At 43.5% G+C, this 19887-nt stretch overlaps 2 protein-coding genes across 6 annotated transcripts in view; one reads left to right on the top strand and one right to left on the bottom strand.

Annotated features, from left to right (window-relative positions):
• ITGAE (integrin subunit alpha E) overlaps positions 1 to 19887 on the top strand; it is a 30359-nt gene that overhangs the window by 6900 nt on the left and 3572 nt on the right. For both annotated transcript variants that reach the window (XM_065694712.1, XM_065694713.1), the window contains 26 exons: positions 423 to 574; positions 1174 to 1324; positions 1788 to 1923; positions 2510 to 2623; positions 2878 to 2999; positions 3955 to 4106; positions 4500 to 4653; positions 5150 to 5300; positions 5384 to 5451; positions 5899 to 6034; positions 7050 to 7180; positions 7673 to 7813; positions 8756 to 8977; positions 9390 to 9520; positions 10567 to 10700; positions 10815 to 10963; positions 11437 to 11565; positions 12775 to 12842; positions 13514 to 13649; positions 13935 to 14036; positions 14356 to 14432; positions 15254 to 15331; positions 15786 to 15852; positions 15940 to 16047; positions 19552 to 19620; positions 19720 to 19821. In XM_065694712.1, the coding sequence (XP_065550784.1) occupies positions 423 to 574; positions 1174 to 1324; positions 1788 to 1923; positions 2510 to 2623; positions 2878 to 2999; positions 3955 to 4106; positions 4500 to 4653; positions 5150 to 5300; positions 5384 to 5451; positions 5899 to 6034; positions 7050 to 7180; positions 7673 to 7813; positions 8756 to 8977; positions 9390 to 9520; positions 10567 to 10700; positions 10815 to 10963; positions 11437 to 11565; positions 12775 to 12842; positions 13514 to 13649; positions 13935 to 14036; positions 14356 to 14432; positions 15254 to 15331; positions 15786 to 15852; positions 15940 to 16047; positions 19552 to 19620; positions 19720 to 19821 (3180 nt within the window). The remainder of the gene's footprint in view (positions 1 to 422; positions 575 to 1173; positions 1325 to 1787; positions 1924 to 2509; positions 2624 to 2877; positions 3000 to 3954; positions 4107 to 4499; positions 4654 to 5149; positions 5301 to 5383; positions 5452 to 5898; positions 6035 to 7049; positions 7181 to 7672; positions 7814 to 8755; positions 8978 to 9389; positions 9521 to 10566; positions 10701 to 10814; positions 10964 to 11436; positions 11566 to 12774; positions 12843 to 13513; positions 13650 to 13934; positions 14037 to 14355; positions 14433 to 15253; positions 15332 to 15785; positions 15853 to 15939; positions 16048 to 19551; positions 19621 to 19719; positions 19822 to 19887) is intronic.
• Positions 15337 to 19327, bottom strand: HASPIN (histone H3 associated protein kinase). Of its 4 annotated transcripts, XM_065694724.1 has the most exons (3): positions 19061 to 19302; positions 16283 to 16361; positions 15337 to 15500 (listed from the first exon to the last, which is right to left on the bottom strand). In XM_065694724.1, exons 1-2 carry the CDS (start codon positions 19284 to 19286, stop codon positions 16291 to 16293), a joined length of 297 nt encoding a protein of 98 aa, XP_065550796.1. In that variant the 5' UTR covers positions 19287 to 19302; the 3' UTR covers positions 15337 to 15500; positions 16283 to 16290. The 4 variants fall into 4 exon arrangements, with proteins under 4 accessions (XP_065550796.1, XP_065550795.1, XP_065550797.1 ...); XM_065694723.1 differs by having other exon boundaries at positions 15337 to 16361; XM_065694725.1 differs by lacking the exon at positions 16283 to 16361.

The following is a 19887-nucleotide window of genomic DNA, read 5'->3' as shown; positions in this document are numbered from 1 at the left end:
AGATATTTTGCCAGGCAAATCTCTCAGGGCACCTTGAACCACGACATGCAAAAATAAGGAGTATGGTGTATAAGCTATTACTTTAAATGATTTAAATAAATCTGGGGACAAAGTGAGGCTGAGCCATGTGCTCACAAAAGGTCTAGCCAGATAGATAAATACAGGAACTTCAGACAGAGAAATCACTGTGTTGAGCCAAAGGAAATAAAGTCAGCTCCTGGAGCTGATCCAAAAGGGATCACCAGAATACAAATGTGTGATGGAGACAGAGGGGTAAAGACAATATACCTATTACTTGCAATATATGCTTTTTTGTGTTTGTGTCGTAGAGTTTGGGACTAAATTTGACATTCTGAGGGTCCTGGGGGTCCTGCCTTAGATCTTGTCTAACCAGATCTGGCACTGCCATCTGCTTTCTCCAGATCAGGTTTGCTGTGGTGCAGGATGGAGCACAGATCCAAACTGAACTGAGCCTGCAAGAGAGCTGTAACAGACTAACTGCTTTCTTCAAAGTCAGGAACATCAAGCAGCAGAACTCACAGACTGACATCGCAGCCACACTGCAGCATGTGTTGTGAGTTCATGTGTCTCAGGAAACTCCAGGAACACTCAAGTGATTCCTTGTTTCATGTACATCAGTGCAGCCTCCCACATCTCTCTACTCTTCTTTATCTCACACTCTCAACACCTTCACTTTTCCAATGCTTCTCTTAGTGACAGGCTCTGCCAGCTGAGGCCTGTAAATGAGTAATTGCCAAGAGGCAAGGTGTGAAATCCTTTCTGGCTGACACAGGGGCTTCAGAATGAAAATTCAGTCACTTGGGTCTTGCTTTAAGCAGGTGCTTTCCCATCTGCACTGATCTGCTGCATCTCTGGGAGTCATGCTTTCCCTCTTGACTCCATTTTCCTCTCAGTAGCATGACTCTAACAATACTGACCTACACTTTAAAAACACCCCATATGCTATTTGTGAAAGTGCTCGTGAAGTCAGAGCTACCTGTTGTGGACAGCCAATGCCCCTGGAAAGCATAAATCCTGGTGCATGTTTTGCCTTGCACATCTCTGCTCTTGTGAGCTGAGAGCTCAGTGAACATCAGCACCCTGCTATCAACATTTCTAGTTCTGCAGACATGGCTTGTCTCACGAAATACATCTTGGCTTCTTTTTCCACAGGGATAAAGTCTTTGAAAGCCATGACTTCAGCCAGACTGTTAACAAGATAATCATTGTCATGGCATCTGGGCAAGTGCTTCTGGAAAACCATAGGTTGAGAAATGTGATGAACTCCTTGGACATGGCTAGGGTCAAACTCTATGCTCCTGGGGTGAGTGGGAAGCACCATCAAAGTAATACTTTTTTTGCATCAAAGCAATATATAAGGGAGTGATGTTTCCATCCATCCCATGTGTCTGCTTTTATGGTTTAGCAGTGGGTAAAAGAAAAAGTAGACATGCGTTAGACTTGTAGGATGTCCAATCTGGCTCCTCCATTTCACTCAGGCCTCCATCTTCTTGATGTCAGAGAGCTTATTTTGAAGGAGTTAAGGAATATATCCTAGAAACAAAAGTGCTTCAGTTGTGTATGTCTTGTGGCTCTAAAGCTTTTATTATTTTTTTTTTCTTTGCAAATAAGGGCTTTCTGTGCAATCTAGGATCAGGGCTGCTTTACCAAGCTTTCAGAAAACTCCCTCCTGTTAAGAGCTTTGAAGTTTTTAATGGCAGTTTGGGAATTTGCTGGGTTTTTGGTCTGTGTATGAAATGTGTTCAATCTCCCTGTCTTCTCCCTAGATTGCAGAGTTCATAAGCAACCAGTGGCTACCAGAAGAGCTGCAGAAAGTTAGAGGTGACAGGTTCATTCTGTCCACACATGAAGATTTTGACAGTTTTCTTTCAGAGCTGGAGAGAGAGACTCTGAGAGATTCAGGTAGAAGAAATCCCACTCCTGACACATCTATGTTCTCTGTAACTTATAGAGTGGATCTGTAATGGGGGGTAGTTTCATTGCTCAAGGAATGTAAATTCATATACAGATCTTACCTGTTCTGGTAATCACTTGCCCAGCAACAGCAAGTTGCAGCAAGTGATTTCTATTACACTACTAACAGTCCTCTTCAGACAGACAGGACAAGAGGATCATATTTGGCATCTGTGACCTGCAGCCATAACATCAGTACAGAGAGAGGTGCTTTACCATACACTCACTGCAGGCTCAGTGTTTCTGTTAAATTACTGCCCTTCTGGGTGTGCTCAGAGTAGTTTATTTCTGTTGAACTGTAGCTGCAGCTTTAAGATGCAGTCCTGATCCCCACAGTCTTCAAAACTCTCAAGTATTTCCATAGTACCTGTAGTCTTGCACCTGAACACAATATTGACTGCAGGGATGAGGAAGAGTTCAGTTGGCAGGCAGCAAGGAGCAGGAACAACGCATAGGCAGTAATGCAAGGGTTTACTTCACCTTTTGCTTTCTCTCCTGCCCTGTCATCTTTGTTCAAACTCATTTCCTGATTCAGCTGAAAACACTCCAGCTGAAGCACCAGAGCACAGAAAACCTAATAACAGTGGTGACAGCAGGCTCCCTTCCTGGATGGAGGAGGATGAAGAGGAGGAGGACGAAGATGGCTTGCGTACGTGGTGAAGTATCTTCTAACAGAATCATGCCAGCGACTGTCACGGGCTGACAAAGTATGGGGAGTTGCTGTACCATGAGCTGCCAGACCTGAGATGTAGGTCATGCTGGAATGACAGCTGAGCAGTCTTGGTGCAGTTCAGTTGCTTGAGTGAGATGACTTGTGTGTTGATCAATAACACTGCATAAAGAACTTGGCTCTGACCAAGACTGCTGATTGCTGCCTTCTCATTCCTTTACTTTCCTGGGCAGCTTCTGGAACTGAGATTGCTTTTGTCATGGATGGATCAGGGAGCATTGAGCCCGAGGATTTTGAAAGAGCAAAAGGATTCATCCATAAGATGATGAAAACACTGTATGAGAAGTGCTTTCAGGTACTCTCCACTCTCTTTCTTTAGCAGGCTAGAGAATGTGCTGTGCTTTAAGCTGCTCTTCACCAGAATTTGAAACTGCACAGGTTTGTTTCTATTAGGATGGAAAAGCACTTCCGTGACTGGCAGGTATTCTCAATATAATTTTGCTTATATCTCAGCAGTACATTCACAGTCTTGATCCCAATATCATTTTGGGATCAAAGTCTAATTTGTGTGCTCAGAAATCCCTAGCTCTGCTACGCTGCCCCTCTTTGCTTTATTGTAAGGTGACAGTCGTAACTCTCCTCTGGTGTCCTGTCTCTATTCCTATATTGTAACATCTGTACCTGCAATCACAGAAGCACCAGTTAAGACTGCTTCTTCAGCCAGGTACCTTACCAGTCTTGTTTAACTCCAGTTACATATTCTGCATGAAGGTACTCTGCTGCTTCCTCTTGTGAGGCTAAGAAGTGTCATCCACACAACAACTTTAGGAAAGCCTCTATCTCTCAAATGGTTCAAATGACAGCATATTCTAGGGTGCAAATACAAAATGAAGAAATGGTCCCATTCTCCAGACTGTCTTTGTTAATCAGAACATCATGGCATAGGAGTACTCCAAGGAAAGGCAATGTGCAGCAGGAAGCAATGAAGGAACAATTCAGTAATATCACAGATAATCTCATCTGCAGCCTGCACATGGGCCAAACAGAGCAGGAAAATGCAAGGACTTAAATCAGTGTTTCCCAAAACAATTTTTCTCTCTGAACTGATAGTGCTTTGGTTTTCCTCAGCTATAACATACTTAACAACAATCTCTGCACTAGACATACTTAAAAGTCACGTTCTCCCGGAAAAAAAAGTCTTCCTTTCTGCGTAGTCTGGCTAATATTTCTGTTGGGATTTCGGGGCTAGTTACTGCAGAGATGAATCAACAGTAGTCACAAGCAGGTGCTTATCTGCTGCTTCCTTCCAGTGCAATTTTGCAGTGGTGCAGTATGGGTTTGAAATCAGAACTGAGTTTGACCTGCGAGAAAACTGGGATCCTCATGCCACCCTCCAGAAAGTACTTGATATTGTGCAGGTGTGCAATGTGACAAAAACAGCATCTGCCATGCAGCATGTCCTGTAAGTAACAAAAGAGCACAAGAAATTAAGGGGATGAATTTCTGGGGCATTTCGTGAGTAAGGGAGAGGGACGTCTATGGACATTCAGGTCCTGAAAGCAGTGGTCCATCCTGGAAGCATTCAGGTCCATCTGGCAGTGGTTGAATGGCAGGCAGTGGTTCCTATGCCATGTTTTAGAGGGTTATAAAAACGAGCTGTTGGTGCCTAATTCTTGGTGTGAGAGAGGCAACCCCTAGCAGTTTTAAGATGTGTGAGTATGAAGATGTGTGAATCCTCTTGCCTCCTTCCTGTGACTGTTAGTTGCAAGTGCATAATTCAACAGGACTCTTCGTTCTATCCCAAGGAGGGAATCTTCAACTTGCATCCCAAGTTCCTTGTTTTGATGTTTTCCAGGGATTCTATCTTCACTGAAAGTCATGGGTCCCACAAGGATGCAGCCAAGGTCATGATTGTGCTTACAGATGGGGAAATACTCCTGGATGAAATGAACTTGACAACTGTGATAAATTCACCCAAAATGGCAGGAATCAAGCGTTATGCCATTGGGGTAAGCTGGGAATGTACTTGGAGCATATTTGCCTTCTATTTCATGGTAGCACCAGGGGGCAGAGAAAAGGAGAAACCACCAAATTAACCTGTGTGTTTGTTTGTCAACAAGGCTTTGTCCTGAAGTCTGGAGTTTAGTTTCAGACCTGCTCTATGTCTCCTCAAATAATATTCCTGCTATCTCTTATCATTCTTTCAGGACAAGAAAATGTTCAATTTTGTGATGTAATTGGTTGATTTCCAAAATTAATTGTTGGATACAGCAAAAGTATATAACTGAATATAGCACCAGCCAGTTACATGAAGATGTTTGTAATGGTTTGGCTCCAGGAGACACTGAGGCTGTCCAGTTCATTGGTTTCTAAAGCAATTGCTTTTCCTGGGTTTACACATAGTGGCTGAAGCTGAGGTTTTTCCACAAACTGTTGAAGGAATTAGGTGGGGGTAAGAAGCCTCTAAAGGCTGCTTCTTTTGTTTGATTTGCATCTCTTCTGCAGGTGGGAGATGCCTTCAAAAAACCAAAGGCCCTAAATGAATTGCGGCTAATTGCTTCTGATCCGGATGACACTCATGTATTTCAGGTGACCAATTACTCAGCATTAGATGGGCTGATTTCAACCCTGCAGCAGAGTATTATTGGTATAGAAGGTAAATAGCAACCTTTCTATTTCACTAGTACCTTTTGAGAAATAAGGAGAAAGTAGCTTACCCCATTTCTGCTGCATCCTCAGGTACACAGGGCGATGCTCTGGAATATGAACTTGCACAAGCTGGTTTCAATGTGCAGATCTCGGATAAGGTAAGTGTTCTGTGTTTAACCCTGCTAAATGGTTGTATGCTGTGCTGCTGTGATACCTGGAAGGTTTCAGGAGGTCTCCCACAAGAAACTATGGTGATACAGAAGTGTGAGACCCATGTAGTCAAATCTTCGCAAGCCACTGCTTGCTTTGAATGTGTCAGATAAGCAAAAATATCACTTTTATATAGTCTGAGTAAGGATGGGATATATCTTTTGACTCCTATTCTAACCACTGCATCCTTTTTATTCCACTGGGCAAAAGAGCTATCTCCAGTTGATAGCTTTGATTTTGCTAGCAGAAATCAAAGCTACCAACTGGATCTCCAATGCGCAAGTCAGGGAGTTTAGGAGCCAGAAAACATTGCTCCATACTAAATTGCTTTGCAGAGTGCTAGAGACAATTGCTCTGTGTTCATCTCTTCTAATTTGCTAATGTTGCTTCTGCAGCAAGTCTTAATCTTTGGTGCAGTGGGGGCCTTTGACTGGTCTGGTGGAATTCTGCTGTATGATCTGGCAACCAAGACTGCTGTTTTCCTGAATGAGTCTAAAGAAGAAGCCCAACAAGCAAAATACAGTTACCTAGGTAATAGGTTTACCGCTCTCTGAGATCAAGTGACAACCTGACTGTGGTTTTGCTTAGTTTATTGGTGTTTAGTGCAGTGTGGCCATAATGACGATATGTACCTGATGAAGGCCACCTCCTGCTGCATCATACTGGATTTCCAGTGTTTTCTCTAGCAGGGAGATCTATTCTGATGAAAACACTCTCTGTCTCCTTGTTTTGGGGAAGATACAACTTGTTTTCTCCTATGAGTTATGACGCCTTGTGGTATGACTCTGTTAACACATGCCATTTGTTTTCACTGTGCAAGAATACTTGCAATGTGGGGCATTTTTAGAGCTAATAAATATGTCACTTAATGCGAGTGCATGGAGAAGACATAACTCATGAATCCGTACTGTTCTTGTCTTGGTGACAAATAAAGCCTTGCCTATTTACCCCAGTGTTTTGTAGCCTCATGATCCCTGTATCTCCTGACTGTAGCCTTGGCCATAAAGTCTTACCAAGTAATATGAGGTACTGTGGACTTATTTGTGTTGGGATAATCCCTCTCCCATTACCTCCTTGTTACAGAAGCCCCATAAAGATCTCTTTTTGCTTTCTAGACAGAGTACAGTATATTCTTCACTTCTGTGAAGGGTGATAAACCTTCCAGCTTGCAGGCGTAATAACTGAAACCAAAAAAGTGTAGATGATGGATAATCATGCAGGAACTGTGACAAATGCTGAGCAAAGTCATCAAGAGTTCAAGCATATTTTTCAGGACAGTAATTTATTCAATTACCTTAAGAGCTGCTAAGGCAGCTTTGCCGGCTTTGCTGTCAGAAAAGTTGCCTGCTATTTCCTAATCAATATTTTTATGAGATGCTCTGTAATCAAAACTACAGGCTCCAACAGTTAGATTATGGTGTAAATTCTTGGATCTCATTGAATACATAGGTCTACGTCTCAGACCAAACTGTGGGTTTTTTCCTTCAGGCGTACAGTATGGTACTGATAAACGTATGCTATTTTTATTCTTGTGTGAATGTACCAGGGTACAGCGTGGCAGTGGTACACACAGAATATGGACCCTTGTACGTGGCTGGAGCTCCACGGCACAGCATGAGCGGGAAGGTGTTGGTGTTTCAGGATGGCCACTTAAAACAAACCCTGCAAGGAGAACAGGTATTGGGCTTCACTCACCAGGGGCAGGTAGGCTGCACACATCTGTCTGCTCAAACAGAGCTCCATTTCCTCCTCCAGACACACTTGGATTTAGCCAGATGTATATTACAGAGTCTTTGTTCATAATGCTTCGGGAACAGCAGAAGATATCATGAAATTTGGAAAAAGACTGGGGAAAAAATTAGCTAAATGGGGTGCGCTATATTTATGTCCTGCCCTCGCGGTTCATGGGGAAAGAGGTCGTCAGCTGTGGTACTCTTTTTTTCCTCTGTCAAATTGTTGAATAATGATTTTGTTACTGCTAATCTGGTTATAGGGTCTGTCCCTGAGGATGGCTGTAATAAAATAAATAATAGGAAACGATCCACATATAAGTAGATATGTGGTGTTTTGTTCTAAAAATTGCCTTACTGCTGCAAAGGACACTAATTCTACAAAGCTATATATAGAGAATTCCAGTGAAAGAGCTGCTTGTCTTTTTCTGGAGCACAGGTTGGATCTTATTTTGGATCAGAGCTCTGCCCAGTTGATGTGAACCATGATGGGGTGACAGATCTTCTCCTTGTTGGAGCTCCATTTTACCACATTAGAGGGGAAGAAGGAAGGGTTTACGTCTATCGCCTGGAGACAGAGGTAAAAACACTGGTAGCGTAAACACTCCATGTTGGGGATTTTCCAACCATGCCTAAGTAGTGACAAATAAAACATTCTTCCTTTGTGCTCTCACTGAATGTGCTCTCCCTGTATGGTAGAGGACTGCAGGCTGAAGCCAGCAAGCCTGTCTTAATCATTAGAATATAAAAGAGAAGTAATAAGAAATAAAATCAATCTGTGCCTAAGGTATACGCTTATGACAGTGTGATGATATTGTGTCTTTAGCCCTTACAAAGGCAATTTGTTGGTGCAGACCTTGCTCTGCCAAGCAGTGTTCCTTGTGATGCTTGCAATAAACATGTTCATGGGTAGCTTCTAAAACTTTGCTTTCTGGGACTTGTGGAAAACAAAATGTTTTGTGAGCCTTACTACAGGATCTGTTACCTAATATACAGGATATAAGTTAACTGTGTCATTTCGAATGAGATGTGAACTTTAACAGTAGACCAGCAGAAAACTTTGGTGCTGTGCTGAAATTGGCTCAGGGCATGTACGGGAAGCAGAAAAGAACAGTCCGGGCATGACAGAATTCAAATAACGTGCACCCTCTTGTGGCTTATTCCTGTAATAGGGCAGAGGAGATGGGATGCTTTCCGTTATGGAACAAGCCCGGGATCAACTCAATCTGCTACTGATTTAAGAAAAGACAGGGCTTCAGTGTGTCTGCTTGAGTAGGGCTGTCCAGAGACACTGCTTCTGTGTGAGAATCTGTATGCTCTCAAGGCAGAAGGATCAATCTTCTGTGCCAAGAATTAGCTGGTATCTTGAACTTAATACATTGTTTAGGACTTCATTGTTCACCTTTAAGAATTATTAATGTGCAGAAAAATATCAGTGTGCAGTAAGATTATTTCTTTTTTATGTAAGAGCTACTGATGCTACATTTGCTATAAATGGATTTCCTTCTTGGACGTTTTTCAGACTGGATCATTCACTTTGAAAGAACACTTAAATGTGCAGGTGACCTCTCCTTTTGCAAGGTTTGGGTTTACTGTGGCCAGCATTGGAGACATCAATGGGGATGGATATGAGGATATTGCAGTTGGAGCGCCCCTTGAAGATCATCTTTCAAACTCTTCCTCTTTTGGCAGCATTTACATCTTTAATGGGGATAAAGACAAGATCAAGAGCTCTTTTTCTCAAGTATGTGTCTTGTTGGGAATTGGCTCCAGTACAGCTTGAGAGGGAGAAGCTTGTGATTTTGTAGCATGAGGCTAGGAAGATGGACTTCCACATGTCATTTGCATTTATGGGTGAGAAATCTGCAGATGTCAGATGGTTTATGTGACTCAATGGGTTTCTGCAGCAGAGCTGCTCCTTAACTGTAATTACTCACCTGTCTGCTCAGGCACAGGAGCTGGGTTCAGGTGCTGGCTATAGAACAGTAGAACCTTTTGCAAGCCTGCCTGTCCTTTACAGGCCACTCAGAGTCAGTATTTTGCATCTCTAGAATGTTACAAAACCCTCCTCACAGCAGCCTCCTGAAAAGAAGTGCTTTTTCTCAAGGACAGGAGAGAGTTCATGACTTATATTCGTTTATGTTTCCCCCTTTTAGAGAGTAAAAGCCTCTGAAATTTCTTCAGGACTCCAGTATTTTGGACAATCCATTGACGGTGGCTTTGATTTCACTAATGATGGTCTCCAAGATATCACAGTAGGATCACTGGAGAATGTGATTGTGCTACGGTAGGTAGTAAGTTCTATTTTTTAGTGTGCTGAGGAAACGCTTCAAAGACAAATTTAGAGTCTGTGTTCCAAGCAGTGTAATGACTATTTTTAACTCAGTGCCAGAGGGACATAAAAAATATTTCCCAGTCCTAGAAATCATATAAAATGTAAAGCCTTTAGCTCAAGTTGCAAAGGCTTTTCCCTTTGTATGTGTAAAGCTTTGAACAAGGATGAGATAGTGAACATGAAATGATTAACACAGATCTAGGTCTAAGGAGACCTTGATGTCTGCAGTTCAGTACTGATAATGTAAGTCATTTAGACAAAAAAGATCATTTCTTTACATTACATACATTATATTGCATTTACATACCTCATTTTCAATCAGACATCTGGTAACTGGTAACAGGTTAAAACCTAAACAGGGGAAGTTTAGATTGGCTATGAGGAAGTTCTTTACTGTAAGGGTGCCGAAGCACTGAAATGGGTTGCCCAGGGAGGCTGTGAATGCTCCATCCCGGGCTGTGTTCAAGGCCAGGTTGGACAAAGCCTTGGGTGGGATGGTTTAGTGTGGTGTCCCTGCCCACGGCAGGGGTTTGGAACTAGATGATCTTAAAGTCCTTTCCAACCCTAACTATTCTATGATTCTGTGATTCTATGAACTGAGTGACCTGTGCAGTTCACAAAGAGTAAGACATGGCAGACAGATTTGATTTTGTTCTTGCATTTTATGTTTGAAAACAAATTATAGATAGAGGATTTGAACCCCTAGATAATGTGTTTACCTAATGGAAACATAAACAGCACGTTTAGTTCTGAAACTAGCCATACTGGTGTATTTTGGCTGCCTGTTCCTTCAGACTCTTGGGATTTTGTGTGTTCTGAACATTCCCAGCAGAAACTGGAGCTTCTGTAAATAAGCAGCCTGGTCCAGGTGAAATACCATGGAAATACTGAGCAGTTCTTACTCGTGCTGCCAGGCTTTCTTCAAACGTTTTTCCTGTAATGTTTTGGTTCAGAGACTTCTATTTGTTTCTGTTCCTTATGTGTTCTTCACTGACCAGCTCGAGACCAGTTGTCCACTTTCTCACCAGCATGAGATTCAACCCTGACAGAATCCTCATTTTCCAAAATAACAGCCTTGTTACAGCAGAACTATGTTTTGATGCAATCTCAGCTCTACCAATGTCTCAACAAGGTAATGAATGGGAATTGTGATCAGATTGAAATCTACAGTCCTACAACTGTCCTCGGAAACTTGGCACCGAGGACAATTTCTGGTACATCTAACAGGATTTTTAAAATCTTGCAGAGTTTTCGCAGTTGTACATTTTCTACACGGTGGACTTAGATGTGAAAATGGCAAAGAGGAGAGTACAGTTTGAAGACCAGAACACCACAACAAGTGGGAAGCTGTTGGTCAGCGAGCACAGGTGCTCTGAACTGCAGCTTTACCCACTGGTAGGTGATGTTGGTCAGACTTCCTACAGAAAGAAGGGTTGAGAGGGTAGGATTTCATAACAGAATCTGCGTGATGATGAGTCTTGAAATGTAAAAATACACAGTGGGTTGGGTTCTCCCAGTGTTAGACTTGCTGAGCACGTTTTACAGCTGATGATGTAGAATTGTAGGAGAGGCATGGAGCTGTGCAGAATTAAAGCAAACGTAAGGAAACTCTTTTCCACAATGCATAACTGAATCACTGAACACATTATCCAGGGGATGTTATGGGAGCCAAATGTCTAAAGTTATGCAAGAAAACATTTGATAGGCTTATGTTCCACTGATACCTATTAAACACAGGGGCCCAAAGAAAGCGTCTGAGCTAGAAGGTCCCTAAATACAACAGAAGCTGAAACAGAGATGACATGTGAACACTTCTGCATTTTAATACCCAGATATTTTTTCAACTTCTTGTTTTTCCTTTCTTGTAGCCATGTGACTTTGACTGTTTTTCCAGTGTGTTTCTGAGAGTTAAACATGAGGTCTTGAACAAAAATGATCCCATGGAGTTTGCTGTCCCTGTGCTGGATAGATACCAGCCATCAGAAATGCATTTTCAGGTAAAAAACCAAAACAGTAGTAAAGAGCTTTCTGTCTTGCTTTACTTTTGACCACTTTTGACTTTCTCTGTATTTTTGACCACTTGTGCCTCTGTATAAAATGAGATTAGATGCTCCTTGTGAAGGCACGTGGTCTGTGTATTTTGTGAAGTATTTCTCAGATACTGAGCTCTCCATTGAAACTTATATTAAGGCTTGTTATTTGAATGGTGTATTTGGTAGCAAGAACTATACGATTGCCTAATGTACAATTTTAAATTCTACTTAATTCTTAATTAACTTTCTAATTTTAAAACACATTCAAATTGTATTTATAATTTTTAGTTTTAGTTGTTTGTTTCAAATCAATATTTAGGAGGCAGCAAACTTCTAATAACCTGAAAGTTAAGTTTGATATTCTGTCTCCTCTCTTGCCCTTTAGTAGCTGCATTCCTACAAGCAGATCTGGCTCTTTTTCACAGTTTCTCTGAAATCCAAATCACAGCTTGTGAACAAATTGTATAAAGCTCTGTAAAGAGGCAGCTTTTTGCTACATAATAAGCATTTTTACCATTACTCAATATTGTATCAGCTGCCCATAAAGCAGAGGACAGAAATGTTAGGAAAACATTTAGCGCTGAGCAATAATGAACACTACTTACTATAGTTACAGTGCTGTTAGGGATTGTGATGCTGATGGTACATTAATTTCCTAATAATTCGTGAGATTCTGGACTGTTAGTCAGCATTGCTTAGTGCTTATGCACACAGCATCCAATTATTAATTCTCATTGAAATTCTTCAGAAACATCAGCCACAGACAGATTTTTCTTGCTGAATAAAACTATTGCTGAAGAAAGTAAACAGAATAGCGCGGCTGTAAAATGGCACAGCATATGAACATATTTATTCAAGGAAAACATATAATCTCTGGAAAATAGATTAATATTATTGCCCTGTAGCAATCCACAGGTGAACAAGTGGCATTTCTTTAACAAGACCTTGACCCCAGTGAAGACTTTTCATGCTATAGCTAATGAACCTTGTCCTGGGAGCTGAATTACAAAACATCATCAGTGATTTAGTGCTGGAGAGTCTTTTTTTTCCAGCTTCTTGATGGAGGTCATCGGAATTTTGGTTGTCAGAGGATGTACGTTTATATGTAGATATTCTGAATCTGCTACCTTAGAAAAATTAGGGCTGTTTAACTTGCTCTGTGTTTGGTTTCAGTTGCCTTACAAGAAGGACTGCAACAAGACCATCTGTGCTGCTCAGTTAACTTTGACAACTCAGATTCAGTGAGTCATAGTTATTGCATTATCCAGATTTTGCATTTATCATTCATACAAAGTGGCATCGTTGTACTTAAGATGTTTTCCTTAAATTCTCAGGCAAGATCTGCTGTCCTACTTTTTACATTGCTTTCCATTCAGTTCATCCTTTCCCTAGCATCACATTCACAGTGTTGTAACTTCACACCTCCATGGGTGTTGCTGGGCTGTTCTAGGAAATTTTAGAGGACAGACCAAGGTTTCAGCAACTCTGGTCATCATAAAATCACAATTCTGATTTTTAATTGTGAACATGTGACACTGTTGTAGGCTGATGCACAGCACAGCACTACAACAGATAGCTCCTCAGCTCACACAGCCTTAGACAAAATGGTAGCTTTACTGCACTGTAAAAATTTACCCTGGAGATTCACTGAAAAGCCAGTCAAGCAGAACAATGTTTGAAATCTGTCTTGATGTAAAACATATTATAAAATGTTACATAAAGTAACTGCCTTCGAAATTAAGAAGGAAGCATTTTCCTACACACCCTGAAGAATATTGAATAATTAATTAGGCTATTGCATTATCCTGGGTGTGAAAGCAACTGGAGGGAGTAATTATCAGAACAGTCAGGCCTCTTATTAATAACAACCCTTAGAAATTACATGTGATCTCATTTTTCTGTCTGCTTCTAGAAAGCAATTAGTGGTGGGCTACACTAAAGAAGTGAGCATGAAGGTTTCACTAATGAACAGTGGAGATGACTCGTACATGACAACTATGGTCTTGAATTATCCCAGAACGCTGCATTTTAAGAAGGTGACATTTGAGGTAAGATTATAGAACAACTCTTCAGCTAGCAGCAGACTGATTAAAGAAAACTCAGCTTAGACTACTATTAATTTACTACCTAAATAAAACTTTATGTGAGTTACAGGGAAGGCAAGGAGCTTTTCAGCTGTTAGGACTGAGTACTGCATTTATCTGATTTAATACTCCCAAGCTTTTATTGGGCTATTTGTACTTAATTCATTTTATGGGAGCAGGCACAGACTGAGTTGAAATTCCCAGTCTGTTTTTATTCAACATTAAAGAGCATTCCTGTTCTGTTGGCAGCCATCCTCTCCTGCTGTTCACTGTGGCCAACCAGTACCATTAACTTCTGCAGTCTTATCCTGTAGCTGCAGAATTGGGTATCCAGTGTTCGAGAAGACAACTGTAAGTAGAGATCATGATTTCATTCTTTCACTTTTTCCGTACCTCTAAATGATACTTTGAGTAGCTGCTCTTGCATTCTCTATCTCTACAAATAGACTAGAGCTGCCGTTCTTTCTAATTCAGCTTATGGCTGGTATGCATTTTCTGAAGGTAAGAGACAGCCTTCATATTCCTACACTTTATTTAATGTCTGATTTCTCCAGAAGGAAACTGTGAGCAGAAAATACATTAGCCCTCATTTTTTAACAGTACCCTGGAGAGTTAAAGAGTATTTACAGGGTAATTGATATTTCATTGTCTTTCTTTTCCTTCAAAATAGGCAGATTTTTCAGTGATTTGGCAACTAGAGGAAAGCATATTCCAAAATAAGTCTTCAATCACCGTGAATATCACAAAGTGAGTGTTGCTATTTCCACCACACAATACATGATGAACTGGAAAGGGTATATCAGAATTCCTACCTAGTGTCCATACTATTTATCAGTCACAAAACTATACTTTTCAACCTATGTGAAAAATTTTTCCTTCCCTTATGAAAATCTTAACTTTGTTCATACTTCATTATTTCAGTGAAAGATGGAGCACCCTTTAAGGTCCTTAAGCGTAGTATGTATTTAAAAGCTTGTGTGCTCTAGCATCCTCCCACCTTAGCAGAAAGAACAGATAATTAAAATACATAATCCAGCTCTGTTCCAAGAAAAGCTTTCACTCCAAATGATGGGGAAGAAAACACAGGTTTAAGGCATTTTTCTTGATTAGGGGCTATCTAATGGGTGGAAGTTACCATTCAGATTCCTTTCTTGTCACCTCCCTACCTTTAAAATATATGGGGACTGACTGGTACGCAGCATTTTTTAAACAGAGAATCTTTAAAAAGGAAACGAGAACTCATCTCTGGCAGCTGTGCTTCCTTGCAAGCACAGTTGAAGCCAAAGGGTTCTATATTAATTTAATGTCCAGTTTTGTGAGGGGTAGAGGCTTTAAATTTTGATTAATAAAAGCACAGATGAGCATTGGTTTGTGGGGAAACGTTTCAAGGCAATGACAGCTTTCAAAATCTGTAGTAATTATAGTGATAAAGGGCTACTCCAACACTCCTGTACCACATCATCACTGTTTCCATCCCTCTTGTACAGCCAATATTAACAATTCTCAAACCATAGAAATTAAGGACCAAGGCAGGCAGATAATGAAGCGGCTTCATCCCTTTTTTTAAGCATAAATGAAAATAGCACCATTCTGACTGAAGAACACATCCTTGATGTCAGATATGCGTTCACTGCAGTCCTTACCAGGTAAGTTAGTTTTAAGAAGATTCAATTATATTTTATTCCTTTAGTCAATTAAAGGCACAAGGATTTAGAGGATGCCTGGTATGTTTCCAATGCAATTTCCATCTTAATAATTTCAAGCACTGCAGGTTGTCAAGTCACTTTCTGTGGTACTAGACAGCAAAAGTAGAGCCTGGAAGACAAAACAATAAAGCTCTGTCATAGGCAGGGGGTGCCTCAGGTGTCCAACTGCTTAGCTTGTAAAAAGTAGACTTCAAGATGAGTTCAGAGATGCATCTGATTGACAGACTGCATATATACACATACATACAGACAAACTGCATAGACAGCATTCCAGTTACAGCAAATCTGATGATGGTAGCTCTTCATTACACTTAGTGCATATGGGTCATTAGGTGTATTAATTTTTAACACTCTAATTCACTTTCCACTCAGCTTGATTTATCATTCTCTTTAGACCAGTTTCTTCAGTGTATGTGAATGTTAGTGAAGGACTACTTGAAAACAAAGAATTCAGATTTAACGTAAGTATAGCTTCAAATTAAGGTCATCTGATCCACCTCCAGTCAGGACTGAAGAACACTTACTACTTTGTGCATTTTCTTCTGTAGATAAATGGAGAAAATCGCTTTAATGCTACCATCAAGTTACAGATTTGGGTTCCCATAAATATACAAGGTCACAACATAATGACAATCAAAAATGCATCAGGAACACAGGTATCTTCTCCTATATTTTTCATAAGCAAATATCTCTTCATTAGTGCTTAAGGGGGGGATACCCTCCGAGTGTTTTTAAAACCTACGCTACCAAACCTTTACATATTTACATTTTGCAACATCATTCCAGGTACAAACTTTGCCAAACTGAACAAAAGTTCAGTGTTAAAACTAAGTCAAAATGTGGGGTTTCCCCTCTCTGTCCCCAACTGGCCTAACACCATTTACCATTTACCTTTGTCCTCACTGCCCAGAACTGGTTTTGGTTTGGTTTTTTGGTGGGTTTTTTTTTTCCTTTTTTTGTTTGTTTTTTCCTTAAAAAAAAGAAAAAAAAAGTAAGGAAGACAAGAGTAAGGCAAGAACTTTAAAAAATCTAAGACTGAAAAGGTAAGAAAAATATCTGTAGAACTAAAACCATGACTTGAGCCACAAGAAACCTGTCTTGCAATCTCAAACATCACCCCTCAAAAAAAGGACATACGGAAATATGTGAGAGCAGAACAATTTTGGGTGGTTTTTTAGACATTTTTTACAGCATATTGTACACATTGGCAACCCATCATAACACTTCCTTGTGCCCACATTTAAAAAGATCATACATAAAAGCACCAGAAGAGAAAGGCAGCATTAGTAACTCAGTTCTTGGAAACACTGTGCTCCCTTGCTCAGTAGAAGAGGCTGCTGTTTTGTAAAACTTCATTGGCAGACTCAAAGTTCAGTACTTCCCTGTGGAAGTTCTTGAGCTGCTGCTTTATTTTCCTCAGGGCAGAAGTTTTTTCCTTTTTCTTGTAGCACACACCTTGCAAAAGTTTATCTGACAAGTAGTGCAGCCAGAGGACATTGCTGTGTGGATGATAGTCAGACCACCTGTTGGAGTTCTCCACTTTCATTTGCCTGTAGATATCAAACTGGTAGTCCCCTGTGCCTTGAAACAGTTCTTCATCAGTGGAAAGGTCGCAAAACACAGTTAACCCATCCTTCTCCAGCCGAGACAAGGTGTAATCAATGATGTTGACATGAATCCCTGCTGTGGGGATTGTGTGTGTTGTCCCATTCAACACATAACTCAGCTCCTTGACATTAGTTTTCTTTACCAGCACGTTCCCCCAGTGCAAGTCCCTGTGCTCGAAGTACAGTTCCTGTTCTGCCACAGCCAGGGAAGCAGTGACCTGGTGCAAAATGCTTTTCGCTGTTGCCACTGAATTTAACCTGTTTCTCATATTCTCCAAGTCACTGCCCCCAAATTCAAACTCCAGTACCATGAATAGCTGCTTGTCCCCATAAAGGTCTGGCCGATCATTTTCTGATCCTATTACTTCATGGTATTTGTCCCAGGCTTCCAGGAGATACTTAGGATAAGCCCCTTGAACACAGTGCACAGAATACAAGCTGATGAACCCAACAGTTCTATTCACAGACTCTTCAGATAGAAGACTGAGTTCTTTTGATATTATTATCTCAGGCAGAATCTCTCCAAAGCTCTTCTGAGATTCTCCATTTACTCTTTCAGTCCCCTCAATGGGAATTATTTTTAAGGCCACAGGTCCTCTCTCGCTGCCAACCTGGAAGACCTCTCCAAACACCCCTTCTCCAATTTTCTTGCAATCTTTCATCTTATCTAGAGGAATGCATTCCTCAAAAGTAATAGGCCCTTCCTGCTGGCATTCCCCAAACACCTTCTCTGCATCTGTAAGCATTAGTTCCAGAACAGAAGAGGAGTTCATAGGAGCCAGCAGGGCCATGGAGGAAGCAGACCAAATACAGCACTGAGCCTTACCAGCAGATAGCATTGCTTGGTGCTCTGAGAGGTAGGATTTCATGGAAGGGGTGCAAAGGATGCTGTTGCAGGAACTGTCATCCATGGTAACTTTCTTCTTCTTATGGAAGGAGAAAGATGCTTGAACCCTACCCCAGGAATAGGAGCTGTTGAGGAGTGAGTAGTCATTGCCACTTACGTCTAAAGACATCTCTAGCACACCCCTTTTCACTCCTTTTTGCCTCATCTGTGGTCTGGAAAGGGAGTTCTTAGGCTGATGCTGTCTCTTGTTTTTGAGCCTTTTTGGACCAAGCCTTATTGGCATCCCCCAGCGGCTGGCACTAAAGCCACTGATGCAAGCTTTCCTACAGGTACTGGCCTCTCCAGAAACAACTCTGGTGGATTTATGTTTATTCTCTAAGGGTCCTTGAAAGCCCAAAGGAGAGGCTGGCTGCTGCCAGGCAAGCTGAGTATCTCCCTTTTTGTTTTGTTTCACGCTTGCCAGCCACACTGACACTTCTTGCGGGTCCAGAACCACCACTGGCATAAGCTGGTACTTCTCAGCTCTGCTACTCTGACAACTCGAGGTTCCTTTTGTTGAAGCTCTACTTAGGATATCAGATGGCTCATTAGAAGTGGCATCGCCATCATACGGGGTAGAGTGTTGTCGGTGGCTGTTAACAGGAGACAGTGCTGCTGTGGCTGTCTGGGAGGACAAGGGAGACTGCTCCCGGCGGGGATCCTGCACCAACAGCCTCAGAGCCCCGGGGGACCCTTGCGCCGCGGGGCCTGGCTCAGGGCTCCCGCCTGTGCCTCTGGAACGGGACCGTCCGGCTGCGTCCCGCCTGCCGCTGTCAACCCCCGGCAACAGCGAGAGCTGCTCCGAGAGCCCACGAGACAGCTCCGGCGCGCCCGGGGGGCTGCCGGCCCAGGCACCGCGCTGCTCCCGCGGCCCGGAGCAGAGCCGGAGGCCGCCGCACAGCCCCGAGCCGCCCTCCGCGGGGCTGCCCAGCCCGGCCGGAGGGGCCCGGCGGCGGCGAGAGCGCAAGCGCGGCTGCGGCCACTGCGGGGTGCTGCACAGCAGGGGGCGCCTTGCCCCGCAGGGCGGCCCCTGGCGGCGGCGGGAGGCGCCGCGCGGGGACGGGGGCGGTGATGGCGGAGAGGAGGCGATGTCCGGCGGCCCCGGCGCCCGGTTCTCCTTGCTCGCGGCCCCGGTGCGGCGGCTCCGCAAGCGCCAAGGGAAGGCGGGGCGCTTACCCAGCGGCTGCGGGGAGCGCTTGTCGGGCGGCGAGAAGTCGGGGTCGTCCGAATGGGTGGAGAGAGCGCTGGAGCTGGCTGAAGCGGCGCTGGAGCCGGCGGAGGTGGAGCTGAAGAACCGCTTGCGGTCCTGAGGCGGCGAAATCCAGCGGTCGGGCAGCGGCACCGGGCGGAGGCGACCGCCGCGGCGCGAGTAGGTGCGGAGCAGGCGGAACTGCACCGGCATAGCGGCGGCCGGGCCCTGCCGGACACACACCGCGGCACCCGCCCGCCTCCGGTTCAAATGAGATATCGCGAGATCTGGGCGGAAGGGGCGAGAGGACGGGGCGACCCCGCCCCGCCTCGGGGGGAGGAGCCCCCGCCAGGCCCCGCCCCGCCTGGGGGGGAGGAGCCCCCGCCAGGCCCCGCCCCCCTCGGGGGAGGAGCCCCCGCCTCGGGGGGAGGAGCCCCCGCCAGGCCCCGCCCCCTCCGCTGTCAGGGTGTTGTTTCAGGAGGCGACGGTGTGCGCGGTCAGCGGGGAGCCGGGACCGCGGGGGGAGAGCGGCGGCGCGGACCCCCAGGTGAGCCCTGCTGGCCCCGACCCCTGCTCTCCAGGCAGAGCCACGCAGCTGCGGGTCCACCGTGGCAGCCGGGGGCTGAGCCGCTCCGTTGTATTGCAGGGCATTCGGGATGTGCAGTATCAGAGCGTGCACTGCTCTCTCCAAAGTGATGGCGACAACATTACCGTGATAGCAGAACTGTCTTTAAGCCGTGCACACCAGGTATATATGCAAAAGATTGCTTTGCTGCCTTTATTCATGGAATCATGGAATGGTTTGGGTTGGAAG

The sequence above is a fragment of the Lathamus discolor genome, chromosome 14 (genome assembly GCF_037157495.1).
Source record: "Lathamus discolor isolate bLatDis1 chromosome 14, bLatDis1.hap1, whole genome shotgun sequence".
NCBI classification, from domain to species: Eukaryota; Metazoa; Chordata; class Aves; order Psittaciformes; family Psittacidae; genus Lathamus; species Lathamus discolor.
The sequence above is the reverse complement of the archived record's forward strand: the minus strand, read 5'-3'. Positions and strand labels throughout refer to the sequence as shown.